A 15,296-nucleotide genomic window follows, 5' to 3' on the forward strand; every position below is an offset into this window, starting at 1 on the left:
AACTTGTCAATGTCTTTAATTGTACATCCTAACCTCAATAGAATCTCACTGCACATTTGTAATAATCATCATTTTTTATCATATTTTAAGGTATTTTCTTATTATTATATTGTAAAAATATTTAATTTAATTAATATCTATAAATTAATGTATTAAAATATACGTAAAATTGCATTGAAACGATAGACAAGAGACACATTAGTACCTTTGTCCCAATTGAAGAATAAATACGATATCGAGCACACAAGGGCCTCACGCAAAATATTATGGCTAGATGTTCGTTTGACATATTGTTTACTCATGTGGTGGTTGGTTGGGAAGGGTCAGTTAATGATTCACGTGTTTTTCTTGATATTTTGAATAGTCCTGATTTAAAATTTTCATATCCTCCACCATGTCTGTATGTGAAATATTCTCAATTGTATATGTTTATTTATAATATTAAAGTAAAAAAATTATACTATTTTTTAGATAATAGGTAAATATTATTTGATAGATGCTGAGTACCCACTCATGAATGATTATCTAGTACCTTATCAAGATCCGATACCATTTACAAGAGTATATGATATCGCGATCAAGTGGTTGATGCATTCTGGTGTATTATGGGTGCATTTTTACACATTAAGGGCATTCTGATCATTTTACCATAATACAACAAAATCTAGCAGTTGTATTAAACGACAATTACTAGATTCTGATAAACAACACTGTAGTTTTACAGGAGTCTATCAAACAAGCTTTTCAAAGTTTCAATTTTTTAAAATTATTTTTTACAATAAAAATTGACAGTGTTATTAAACGAGGCCTATGTCATAGCTTTGTCAATACTTGTAATGTTTTCAAAATAACATATTTTCCTATTTACAAATGAAAATTCACATAATTTCCCTTTTCTTAATATTATTATTGAAAAATGTGTGGTAAAGCAATCACCGACATTATCAATTGACTATATTTGTCTCTACAAGGAAATCATGGCCCCATCCCTCACAGCAACCCTATTTTTTTCCTCTAATTTTGTATCAAATATGATTAAGATGGATCTTTTTAACCGGGACAATAATTGGTCTTCAAAACTGACCAAATATAACAGTGACAAACTATAATTCCTTTTAGGGATCGATCCACACAACTTCTAGAGTTAATTAGGAACTTTATATGGATTACGAGAACACCATACATAATAATTATAACTTTAGAAATCCAAGTTTTTAAAAATCAGAAGTTCTAGAATTCAATTTATATTTCAATTCCATCCCTAGTCTCCCCACCCATCCACCCCCAACATAATAAGTATAACTCTAGAAATCCAATCCAACCCATTCAAATAGACAAAAAATCACAAAAAAAAAAAAAAAAAAAAAAAAACTTGGTAGTACTAAACATATCAAACATAGAAGGCCATAATTAGTAACTGAATTACAATTAATAACCATAATCGCATAGAATTCAACAAAATCACACCACCACTATAATCCCCACCACCACAACCTATGCAACCAAATCTAACCACATTTTACATAACAAAGGAGAAAAACTAGTGTTCTAGACACACTTGAAGCCAGGGGGGATTGACTTTTGACATGTACTAATCAACAAGCTAAGGGTCACAGACCAATTCAAGTTGATACCAAGTACATTGGCTTTAATGGCAGTGCAGAGGCACACCGCAGCTTCTAAGTCGGCCAAACCTTCAAGTACTGCGCAACACTTGCTTGATGGTGGCGTCCCGACCACCGTGCCCGCTACACCACCGAGCAAGTCCACGCAGGCACCAAGCTTCAATGTATCCCTTGGGCAGAAAGGGTTTGCTGGGGGACCCTTAGGGGGTGGTACAATGGGAGGAGAGGGAGTGGGTTTGGGCTTGGGCTTGGGCTTGGGCTTTGGCTTGATCTTGCATGGCACACAAGCACTAGTAATGGTTGCAAAGAAAAGGAGAGAGATCAGAACTACAGCAGAGATCTTGTTAGCCATATTTGCAATTGTTCTAAGGCTCATGAATGGCCTATTAAGGTGGATGTGGAGCTCCTTTTAAAGGTTTTTTGTGAGGTGGCAAATGTGTTTTGATTGAATGGTAGAGATAGAATATGGTGATAAGTGTAGCACTAGCAGTGAGTTTTGTTTGTTGTGGAAGAAGCTTTGTAATCTGTTCTATAGTTCATGTTTGATCACGTTGTGAGAGATTCCGTGAAAAAAGGTAATATTGTCACACCAACATTTTTTATCACACCAAGCTATAAAATCTAATATGATGTGTGGATGGGAGTTGTAGATGCTTTTCATCGAGATTAGAAACATGATCTTGTGAATGGACTGAGCATCTTCTAATCCATCTTATTTTATCAAAAAAAATTATAATTATTTTGAATTTAAATATATATTAATAAATAATTATAAATTGAATTAAATACTTTATCTTATTGGAGATGAGCGCATTAGTGAAGGATGAGAAGAGGATGAAAATAGGGTCTTAGAACCATGTACTTAGTGAGAAAAGTTCTTCAAACTCTCAAAGGATTTATTATGATAGCTATCGAGCAAGAAATAATTATTAATTTTCTCTTTTTTATCAAATTGCCATGCATCGCAGCTGTGCTCTTCTTCCCCTCCTTTATTTTTTTCCTATTAATAATGTTTATGTCATTATTGGTGTTAAATGTATAATTTCATTTGTTGGTGTGTCATACAAATAAGTTGGTGTGAAAATATAATCTCTCTTATATGCTTGGGAGGGACATTGGTAAATCAGTAAATCTTGAGTTAGATTCTTTCTTGCGATCTGAATAATGGATGCCAGCTTGGGAATAACATGCACTTGCCTTTTGGGTTTGTCTGTCTTGTATGTTGTTTGTATATTACAACCATGATACAGTGCAACAAGCAACACCAAATTATTTGTTTCGTCCCATCTCTATTATCATCAACTTTGTTCATTTTTTTTTTGTTTTTCATTTTGTTTTTCTTTGATCATCATGTTGGAAGCACATGGGTATGTTAGCCCAAGGCCACAGGTAAAAATCAGTGGTTCTAAAATCCATGTTGAAAGTTTCCTATATTTGGTGGCTAGAAACTATCAATCATTCTCATTTTTAGTGTGTAGTAGGTCCACCAAAAGTCGGTGAACCTGAAAGTGTGTACCTCATGTAGCATTTTTGGGTGCAGGGTATTTCATTGTTATTGTCATTTTTCTCTCATAAAATATCTCATATTGATTTGTATTTTTTTGAATTTTCTAAGCACAAATGAGACCCAAGTGTTGAGTAGGTGCGGGACACTACGTGATTAAGTAAGTTTAATGTACCTTGACATCGAATTTACCTTTTTTTTTTCTGTTTTTTTCTCGTTAGTGGGAATGTGTAAAACTCATAAAAATATTTTAAGGTATGGAGTGCCTTCAAAGAATTATAAATTAATCTACACCTATGTAAATATATATTAGACAAAATTATATGGTTAAAATTTTTTTTTATTATATGGTTAAAAAATTATAAACAACATTCTAGACAAAGTTTTTTCTTATATGGCTAAAAAATTTCAGAATGGGCTGACTTTTTGTGAGGATGATCTATATACCATAAAGATCATCCTCACAAAAAACCAATCCATTCCAAAACTTATAACTCCATGAAAAGTGTTTACAAACTAACGGGTGAAAAAATGATGGTTGAAGATTCTTCAACTTATAACCTAGGGTTAGAAATTTTAGAATGAGCTGATTTTTTGTGACGATGATTTTGTCATCATGGAGATCATCCTCACAAAAAAATCAGACCATTCCAAAATTTGTAGCTCATATAAGACAAAATGGTTCGTTTAGAATTATATACATATAGGAGAACGCTCAAGGGACATAAATAAAAACAAATGTAAAAATAATAATTTTTCAAAATATGGGTTAGAAGATTCAGATTAAGCTGATTTTTTGTGAGGATGATCTCTTTGATGAGAAGATCATCCTCACAAAAGATCAGCCCAATTTAAGCCTTCTAACCCCATAAAAAGTGATTTAGAATGTGGACCATCAATTTTTAATAAATAATTTGTAAATCACCTTTGATGGATTTAGAAGTTTCGGATTGGGTTGATTTTTTGTGATGATGATCTTCTTGTCATAGAGATCATGCTCACAAAAACCAGCTCAATCTGAAACTTCTAACCCATATTTTGAAAATTGATTGTTTTTACATTTGTTTTTTACTTATGTCCCGCCATATATATATATGGACAGTGTTCCGTAGACAACATTTTGTCCTATATAGAATTTTTTTTCAAACTAGACTGCATTTTTGTGAGAGTGATATTTATGGCAAGGAGATCATCCTCACAAAAAATCAGTTGATTCTAAAACTTCCAACGGTATGAAAAGTGATTACAAACTGTGCGGTTAGAATTTAGTGAACGGTACTAATGGACTTTGCTTCACTGATTTGAAGCCGCTCCTATCACCTCCCTTCTCGTGTAGGTGTGGTACCTGCCAAAATATTTCTAATGCTCAAGTTAGAGAAGCAGAGGAATAGTCTAAAGAACTGGTTAGACCTCTAATCTACTCAAAAGAAGCTCTTTTCTTATGTGCAAATTGTGCAATCACGGTTTCCCCTCTCATGGGTGGTAATCCCAGGGAATTCCTTGATTTTGTGGATCCACAAACGGAATGAAGATCTTCTGGATTGGTTATATTATATTGGAGAAATCTCTTTCGAGATCTCTGGGCTTGACGAGCGCATATCAGGATTACGGGCATTCTTTGAATAAGTCTGCCCTACTTGTCAGACCAGGTCTTATTTGATGTTGTGTTGTCTTTCTAGTTAGGCTAGGGAGATCTCTGCTTTGACCTGCTCTATTGTTGGGTAGCGCCCGTGTGTTGATCTGGGCATGGTACCACTTCACAGGCCAGGACACGTGTACGGCTTAGATAATTACGCGATTATTTCCCTCTACACAAACTAATAGTAAAAATGAATGATCCACGATTCTTCAATTTGTAAAATGGGGATAACAATTTCAGAATGGGCTAATTTTTTGTGAGGATGATCCTCTCACCATAGAGACCATCGGCCAATTCCAAAATTTTTAGCCCATATAAGACAAAACACATTTTTTAGAATGTTGTCTACAAAACCTGAAATATAGGGTGAGGTTTAAGAACAAAATTCTAGACAAAGAGTTTTGTCCTATATGGGCAAAAAGTTTTGAAATGGCCTTTGTGGGAATGATCTCTACAAAAAAGTCAGCCCATTCTAAAAGTTCTAACGCAAATTTATAAGTTGAAGAATCATTGGCTGTCATTTTTTTACAGTTAGTTTGTAACCACTTTTCATAGGGTTAGATGCTTTGAAATAGGCTGATTTTTTGTAAGGATGATCTACTTAGCATAGAGATCATTAATCAATTTTGAAACTTTTAAGCCATATAAGACAAAACTTTATCTAGAACGTGGTATACAATTTTATCTATCGAACATATATATATGGGACAATGTTTTGTCCTATATGGAAAAAAGGTTTCGGAATGGGCTAATTTTTTGTGAGGACGATCTCTATGATGAGGAGAACATCCTCACAAAAAATAAGTTGATTCTAAAACTTCTAACCTTATGAAAAGTGGTTACAAACTAACAGTAAAAATGAACGGTCCATGATTTTTCAACTTGTAAAATGGGGCTAAAAATTTCATAGTGGGCTGATTTTTTGTGGGGATGAACCCTTCAGCATAGAGATCATCCTCACAAAAAATAGCCCTTTTTGAAACTTTTAGCCCATATGGGATAAAACATGTTGTCTAGAACGTTGTTTAGAATGTTGTCTACGAAACCCGACCCATGTATCTATCTATATATATACATACATACATACATATGTTCAAATGTCAATTTGGTGGTTGTATAATTATTGTACCACTTATCTTCTATTGCAAAAAATGCCTTCTCTTTTGCAACTTAGAATTAACATTTTAAGAAAGTAAATATATTTTAATTAGTACATTGTTTTCTGATAATTGTAATCATGGGTCTATTATATATGTTCTATAGATGAGATATATTTTCACTTGTTCCATATCATAGTTTGGATAATTAAAATAAGAGTCCAACTCTCCCACGCTGGTCTGTGGAAGAGAACCATGCGAATAAGATTAGTAGCTGTTGGATGGTGAACACGAATCTCGATCTTCGTTGCCACATCACATCTCTTCTTTTCCACAAATTCTTAAGAAAACAAAAAACAAAAATCCAAATTGATTTATGTTTTCCCCCTCTTGAAACCCTAATAGAAGAGCAACTCATTCCCTCCTCCTCTGTAGCGATGGAGATCAATCAAATTCCATCATGAACGAACGTTGATCAAGTTCTGACGACCATAATTTAAAATCTAACATTGAAAATGAAGCTCTTAAATCAAGGTTCTCTCTCTCGTTTGGTTTCGATATACAATTTGGAACGAAAACACTATTGATTTTTTCATGGAGAAGATCTCCAAGTCTTTTTGGGATTAATTGAAGATAATGGCTTTTAAGTAGTTTTGTATAAATTAGTGTTAAGGGCCTTTGGATTTTCCAGGTTTTCTTCTATTTTATCAACTTTTTTTTATGGGATTGTACCTATGTTGGGAAAATTTTGGTTTTCTTTTTCCACTTGATTATGAAAATTGTGGGTCTCATATAAGATTTATCTGGCTTGTTACCTCATTCCTTAACTTAGATACGTTAGATTATGGAAATTTTGACTGAAAAATATCAATTATCTCTATTTTTATTTTTTACTTTTTAAATGCTTCAGTATCTAAATTGTTTCCTTTATCATTTTTCAATATTTTTTTGTCCTGGCAAGCTTGTCATTGATAATGATGCTTGTGAGCCTTCCATTGTCATCTAAGTAAAAGCTTGAAAACCTTGAACATTTTTATTAATTCTTGTTATAGTTTTTTAGAACACGCTCGAATTGTTAAACAGGGTTCATCTGTTATTAGCTTCTCTTGTTTTACTTTCCATGCTTCTATCAAGTAAGTAATTCCATGGAAATCACTAAATGAGAATTCTCTGAGGTGGATAGTGCAAATAGTCATAGAATTCTCTTTCTGTTATAGTTCAAATTTTATCAAATTTGAACCTTGTCATCATAAAGGCATACATATCCTCTAATGGGGAATGGTACATGGATGGTATAGCTATTTTGTCAAGCTAAAAAATATAAATTAACTAAATAGAAATGTTTTCTTTGGTTTATCATCTTTTTCTCAATCTAAAACTACATATCTCAGTATTCAAAATTTTCTCTCGTAAATTATCTAAACTTAATAGTATCATTTTTTTCTACTTACCCTTATAAAACTCTTTGCAAAATATTTACGAAGGAAATCTGTTGGGGATGTGTTCAATGTCCTTGTGAAGCATACAAACCTCGTAATGATTTCTAGCACTTGACTTTACTGGAGTTCTTGCCGTTTTGTTTGGGTTTCCAATGAAGTTTTTTATGGTTATGCGATATTTTTCTTGTTTTTATTCATTCTTATGGTTTGTGAAAATGAAATTGTACCAAATAAAGGTTTCCACCATACCTACCTCGAGTTTTGCTTTTGTTTTTTCTTTTTTTTTTCACAAATATCACTGTCTTCAAATTGAAGAAGTGCCCAAATTTTTTTTCTTAGGACCTGTTTGATACATTGCATTTTTGTTTTTTTCTCAAGTTTTGAGTCTTGGAATTCATTATAACCAACATAAGTCTCTTCTATAGTAACCACCATGAATTTCACGTCCTCTCTTTGTTTTTGGTCAACTTAAAGTGGAAGTTTTTATCTATGATTTTTCCCACTATGCGCACTTATTCTTAGCATGTCGCTACTCAATTTTGAGTATTTCTAACAAATGATAACTACATTTGAAATTTCTTCATGCACTTGATCACTTTTATAGTTACTAGAAACCAACGCTTGCTTCCTATCCTCTCTGATAGGTTCAATTGAGTTAATGCCCTCTAAATAACACAATTGCATTGAGCTAACCATCATTGACAGGTCGGGTTTACTCTCTAAAGTATGTATTGTATAGGCAAACCGACATTGCAACGTGGTAAACGCTAAGATCTAGACACACAATTCTAGAGTGACAACCATGGTTTGTGCCAGACAAGTACATTGGGTGTGGTATTGAAGATCCAAAGGTGCTTTTTCTTTGGATTTAGGAATACTATATTCAACACTTTGATAGACTTCCCATAAGCCTAGAAGCAGAGCAACAAAGTGTGATCTAATGTCTCTAAGCAACCATTGAAAACCGAGCCTCAAAGGTATCAGAACAATTTTTCGAGAACTTGAACTATGATATTGTATGTGCTTCAAAGTTCAATCATCTCCTAACATTTGTTTTGTTTAAAATGGTAGGGACTAGAACTAGAAATATGCAGAGGGGATAGAGTTGGACTCCTCTAAAACATTACCATGATTTTTCAATTTAAGAGAACAAAGATCTTAACAAAGGGTGGAAAAACAATATATATATTCTATGTCACAGAAGTGTTTGGTATCTTCGTAGACCTAATACTGCAAATTCAACCCTCTGATAGATTGAACCAACTGTATTGCGGGTGAAGCAAAACTTAAGTTTCTCTTTAAACCTCAACAAGATGACAACAAGTTTCCTCTTGAGGATCCTCTTTAAAGCTTTCACAATCCAAAACTTCAGACTAATTAGATCTTACTTTTATTATCTTCATATATATTCGAAGAAACTGTCAAAAATATCACATGTTCCACTTAACATAATGAAAGGGATATCTCCCCCCTCTGGTGCTGAGGGGAATGTTGTTCCCTTATACAAAATAGAAGAAACTCATACATATTAAATTACTGTAGTGTTTGGTATTTGTATCTCTTTCAACTCTGTAATTAAATAGTATATAGAAATATTACACTTGTAAATGGATCTTCATAATACTCGTTTATGAGAGAGTAGTATATGAAGTACTTTTTTTATCATGTTGTTATTATCAATAAACCTACTTTTTTTTTGTTCCTTTGATCCACTTTTATATAAGCCTTCACAATCTTATTACCCTATTTTCACCAATAACTTACTCTAAAATCAAGGTTAAAAATACTATATGTCATCACTTTAATAAATTCTGAATGGATACAAATGTTTTATTTGCTTTATTAGTAGTTTTTAATATTCATTCAAAGTTTTCCAGGTTCTCTTAAGGTTTTAATGTTAAAAAAATCGTAATGTTAAAGAATCAATAATTGAACTTATCAAATTCGTAAGGTGGTATATGATCCTTTATCTCACCTTGGCAAGGTCACAATGATTTCAATTGTATTCTCTAGTACATAGGTATCAAAACTAGAGAGAAAAAAGACATTTACTGCAACATACAAGAGTAAAAAAAAGATAGCATAGATGTCATATCTTTCATAACTGAGCTATTACCTATAGGTTGAGAAAATAACAAATAGGTATCAGGATTTGTTAAGAACTAGCTTCAAATTATGCCTCTTATCATATATCTGTCTGATATAATTTCCACCAGTGACTTGGCACTTAGAGAGTCACAAGTCCATGTGTTCTATAATATGCTACATCACTCCTTTGCACTGCATCAAGGGAGCTACAACTTTCAACATTACCAACAAAAATCATAGTTCATAAATGAGTTTATGAACCATTTACAATAAGTGACTACTAAGAAAAAAAAAATAGTAGATGATAAGAACATAAAATAAGAATAATAGAAATCCACATTGAACTGGCAATGCTTGTTTCACATATCCCTAGTTAGAGGTTCCATGGAATTCTACTTCTATCAAGCTCAATGGAATACTTGAAATAGACACCACTCAAATAGATCTTCAAGTCGATACAAGATTGGAAAACTAAACCTTCTAGAATTCTAAGTACTGCACATGAAAATCTGTAAGGCATACCTCAACCTCCATAGGCTTTGAATTTTATGCTAGCTTCATCATTTTGTTCTAACCATACTAACATCTATACAAATGCTCATATGTATTTGCAAACATGGTTTCCTAAGTACTCCTCCTTTGATCAATAACAGATAAAGGAGTCCACTCAGGGACAAAGCTAGGATTTTTTTATAGTTGGGGCAAACTATGGTTAGTTGTTTAGTTGAAGAACTTGAAGATGAATGGTTTTAGGGGGAAATTAAGAGGATTTTGGTTACAAGTTGAAGAAAATGATATTGAGGTTATTTCCAATTGGTATACGAGAAGGCCTAGTCAAGAAACAATGTCATCAACAAAAAATTGAAGAGGGGGGGGGGGGGGCAAAAATTGGAATTGGAGGAAGGTGGGGGTGTGGGGGAAAATGAGGAGAGAGGTGAGGGAATAGAGACTAATGGGGGCATGTAATTAGTTGAAAATATATGGTTGTCTCAAAGTTTTGTGGGGCAATTGCCCCCACCAGCTCCTTACTAGCTCTGTCCCTGAGTCCACTTAATATGCGTTCAATCATAAAATCAAAAAAGGCATTCCTAAAGGTTAACGACATTGTCCTAAGTACTTGATCAAGTAATGGGAAACATTAAAGATTTATCAAAAGAGCCAGACATAATAACTTTGAATAATTTAAAGAGCCTAGTTCTCCCATACTCGTTCATTGAGTCCATCTTTTAAATCCACTTGATTGATCATTCATTAATTTTATAAAGAAAAGCTTACAATGGAGCAACAATACAAGACTCTCATTTTGACAACAAACCAAATCTAGATCACAATACAAAGTAAAGTTCAAAACCCAAAAATAACATTAGTTCCAATAGGTAAATATAAGTAAATCCAAGTTTAACCATTAAAGACTCGTCACAAATTACCATAAATTGCTAATGTTCAAACAATATATCTTTGTTTCTCAACTCATAAACTTAAATTCCAAGGAGCCCAATACATCCAGATAAGATTGTAATTTGGACTATATGTCATTAATAACTAGTCTTGGTACTTATCAAGAAAAAAAAACTAGTCTTTGCTGAACTAACTTTCTGTGAGCAATTATAAAAGCTACTGGGATCCATATATTTATTTATAATGTGATCCTTCTACCACAACTATTTTTCTATTTTGTTTGTTATTTGGGCGTCCATGTGGATCCAACCCATTTTTTTCATGTACTAGGATTTCTCTTAGAGTCAGAATCCTAATAAGATTGAGTCTTTGTTGTATTAGGAGACTACGATTTCTTTTCTAATTTTTTATCTCTAAAAATAGATATAGAAAGGGGATGTGAAAAAGAACTGAATATCAAATACTCTCTATATTTCTTCTTCTCTCTAAGTTCAATAGATTTTTTGGATTTCTATCGAAACCCTAAGTTTAAGGCATGAAAAGAATCGTAACTGCTCTAGAAGCGTCGACGTGATGGGTATTTGGATTTTCGATCTCCGGCAATCAACTCAACATGACACGACTTTAGGTTTGGATCTCCACTATGACTGAAAGGTACGCTCCCTAAAAGCCTAACATTTGTTTCAGAGCCAATTTGATTCGTACTTCGTTGTTTGAATCAAAACCTAAATAGATTTTTTCTAAATCGATCAAAGACTTAAGATTTCATCAATAAGAAATCAATTTTTTGGGACAGAAATTTGGGAATTTTCTTCCCACCCTTATCTAACTTTTTGAAAATCCTAGATTTTTCAATTTCTATTACTTTTTGTGGAAGTTCATAATAATAAAAAAAATTCAAGAAGGGGGTAGAATAAAAATAACGAAATATAACAAAAAATAAAATAAATAAGGAAAGAAGATGAGATTTGAAGGAACTCGCTCGATATGTCCCTCCGGTAGAAGCTTAGGCACGGCCATGGCTGTTACTTCGCCGTGAAGCTCTCCTCTATTTGGGATTTGAACGGTTGTAGCTTTATCTACGGAGAGAGGATGAGATGGTTGAAGGTAGTTGGCCATGACTGCTACTTCACCATGAAGCTCTCTGATCCATGGTTGTTGCTTTACCATGAAGCTCTCTTCCTTTGATCCCCCTTTCCTCTTGGATATCCTGGATCTATAAACAAAATAGATAAATAACTTAAACTAAGTTCCTTTTAGGTTTGAATAGATCCAAATGAGGAAGAAATTCTAATTTGATCTCGTATGTTCTTCTCTATTTAAGTTCAGTAATAATGAAAAATTTTGTTGAAAGTTTCTGGAATATATATATTTTAGAAAAGGATTTAATGTACTACATTAATATACATCATGTTTTGATGTAAATTCCTTTGACACATTAACATATGTAATTTGTGCATCTTTAATTGTGTGGTTGGGATTTATCCAAGCAACAATTTTTTTGTATTTTAAGACACCACGTGACACAATGCTATGCTTTTTTTTTTCCAAGACATGTCACTATTATACTATGGTGAGTGAGAGTCTTTTAATGCACATTTTTTGTTTGATATAAAATAAAATAATAACTAACTATCCCAGGTAATAGGATATGTGTTGACCAAAGTTATTCTTTGCTTTGTCTTTATGTTAATGACTATTGTTAACTTTAATATCAATGCTGACAAAGCTACCCATTATTATTTTATTTAGCCTTCCTTTCTTAGTAGGGATATTGAGGTAGACCATTCAATATTTATTTTTTAAATCTAATCTTATTATGTAAGACATAGTTACACTCTTTTTTGAGAATAATGGATTACATTTTTAAATAGTCAATTTTTATTGGCATATCAATGGATAAGCCTAATAATTAAGTTTATAATTAGGTGGCTCAACTATATTTATAAATGATTCATACTTTGTGTTATTTGTCGATGATTAATTGATTGATTATAGTTATTAGAATAACATGATCTCGACAATTAATTTTACGATTAAATGAAAATATTTATTTATTTATTTTATCTCAATTTGTAATAAATTAATTTGAATATTTATTAATTTATTATTATTAAGATTAATAATTTTTTGGATTTTACTTTAAAATTTGCACGTAATAGATTTAGCAATTAAGATTAAAAGAGATGATTACTAACTTTGATAATTATTAATATTTAGTTTTTCGATCTAATGTCATAACATTGATCTTGATTAGCTGATTTGAGGGATAGAGCAAATTTTTGTGTGTGGCATAATTGATAAATATAAGAAATATATATTTTTTAATTTGTGCACGTTTTTGTGTTTAGTAGTAAATTGCAATGACATCTAAAAAATGTAGTAGCGGATTTAAATAAGGGAGAGAAACTGGATGGAAATAATTATTACATTTGGCATTGAAAAATCTAATAACCCCTAGATGAGTAAAGGGTTTTGGTTACTTTGATCATAGTTATGTATAGACCAGAATAAGGGACTTCTACACAACATTGTTGTAGTATGGACATGTACCTAAATTGGCAGAAATAAGATTGGTGGGTTTGCTTTATTATGTTAAGTAGCATGTACAATGATCTTATTGGTGAATTTGAGGGTTACTAGATAACAAACGAAATGTAAGATGCTTTGAAATTTTTTTTTGTAAGTACCTCAACAACCAGATTACGTACATTGACACTAAAATTTGACTCATATAAGAAGGTTCCTAATGACACCATGGTTGACCATCTTAGGAAAATGTCTCAAATGATACGCGAACTGAAAGCTGTTGGAAATGTTCTGATAGATGAACAACAAATCCTTGCTATCTTCAGATCTTTGCCCGATTCTTGGGAGAAGATGAAGCTCAATATGACGCACAATGAGAGTATTACTAATTTTTCTCAGTTGTTGTGACATCTTAAATTAGAAGCTGAACGTCAGTCAATCAAGACTAACAATGTCACTTTCACTACTAAATCAAGTAAACATGGGAACTTTAGATTCAAGTGTAAGTCAATGAAAAGAATTCAAACTAATGATATTGTACCTAAGAAGAATCAGAATTTCAAACATCTTAAAGGAAAACATGATGGAAAGAAAGACAAATTTAAGTTAGCATGCCACAATTATAAAAAACTAGGTCACTTCGCTCGGGAATGCATTGAGTTGAAAAAAGTAAAATCTAATTCTAATACCCTCTTTCATTATTTTTTTTTTGCATAGAGGTGCTTGTTGCTGATTCTTGTAATCCTGATTGGATTGTAGATTTCGGAGTAACCAAACATATAACAAAGGATACAGTATGGTTTGTAGAATTTTGTCGAGTCTCGCAAGGTAGCATGAAGATATTCATGGGAAACAATTATAATGAAGACATAGTAGGAGTAGGAATATACCAGCTACGGATGCGCACATCACGAACATTGTTACTCCACGATGTTCTTTATGCACCATGAATTTGACGTAATTTGCTTTCAGTTACATCGTATTAGATTTATGTTTCAATTTTTAATTTTCTTTAAAAACAGTTAGCATTTCTTTGGATTCAATTGTTTATGAATACGTTTTTACTTTAAATGATTTGTTTAAATTAGATATTAATTATAATAATTTAAATCTTGATACTTATTCCATTTTCAATAGTGTTATTTTTTATTCTGTGAAATGGTATGCTAGATTAGGCCATATTGGGAAAGATACGATGAAAAGACTAGTGAAAGATGGGTTATTAAGTCCACTTTCAAAAGTCGATTTTTCAGTCTATGAATATTGTTTAGTCGAAAAGTTGAGTAGAAAACCATTTGAAAAGGTGGTACGTGCGTCAATTTCCTTAGAGTTAGTCCATTTTGACATTTGTAGACCACTTAATGTGAGGGCACACTATGAAGCGACTTATTTCATCACATTTATTGATGATTATTTACATTGTGGATATATTTATTTGATTTCACGTAAATCTTAAGCATCAGATTGCTTTAAGAAATTTATGTTGGAAGTTGAAAATCAGTTGGAGAGAAAAATTAACACTCTCAAAACTGATCGAGAACATGAATATTTATCAGAGACTATGAAGAAGCTTTATGAAGAAAAATGTATCTGTAGATAATTAACAATCCCTTCTACTCCTCAGTAAAATGGCGTAGTAAAAAGAATGAATAAAACCCTTTTAGACATGGTAAGATCGATGATGGTGCAAGCAAACCTTTATATTTTTTTCTAGGGAGATTCACTTTTGACTGCAACCTACATCCTCAATAGGGTACCCTCCAAATCTATTACATTCACCCCTTATGAGTTATAGACATGTAGAAAATCCAATTTGGGTCATCTATGTCCATAAAGATCATCCGATTTTGTTCATATTCTTTCATATCAGATTTGGAAGTTAGATATGATAGCTATGAATTGCACATTTAGAAGTTATTTTGAGCATTCTAAGGGTTTTGTATTTATTTATGAGTGAGGCAATGGTGGAATGGTAGA

The 15,296-nt window shown here is 32.4% G+C and overlaps 1 protein-coding gene across 1 annotated transcript; it reads right to left on the reverse strand.

Moving 5' to 3' along the window:
* Nucleotides 1-1,390: 1,390 nt before the first annotated feature.
* On the reverse strand, nt 1,391-1,977 carry LOC147389094 (cortical cell-delineating protein-like). Its single transcript, XM_086419730.1, has 2 exons — nt 1,635-1,977; nt 1,391-1,494 (listed from the first exon to the last, which is right to left on the reverse strand). The coding sequence occupies exons 1-2, from the start codon at nt 1,975-1,977 to the stop codon at nt 1,391-1,393; spliced, it is 447 nt and encodes a 148-aa protein (XP_086275856.1).
* Nucleotides 1,978-15,296: the final 13,319 nt, after the last annotated feature.

This window comes from Akebia trifoliata, chromosome 12 (genome assembly GCF_017979445.1).
Source record: "Akebia trifoliata isolate Shusen 1 chromosome 12, ASM1797944v1, whole genome shotgun sequence".
Taxonomy (NCBI): Eukaryota; Viridiplantae; Streptophyta; class Magnoliopsida; order Ranunculales; family Lardizabalaceae; genus Akebia; species Akebia trifoliata.

What these genes read in the sequence shown, in the direction of transcription:
- LOC147389094 (XM_086419730.1), bottom strand. Translation starts at nt 1,977, where the DNA reads ATGGCTAACAAGATCTCTGCTGTAGTTCTGATCTCTCTCCTTTTCTTT. An exon ending in CATTAAAGCCAATGTACTTG is followed by an intron (nt 1,495 to 1,634) that starts GTATCAACTTGA and finishes TTGGTTGCATAG; the next exon opens with GTTGTGGTGGTGGGGATTAT.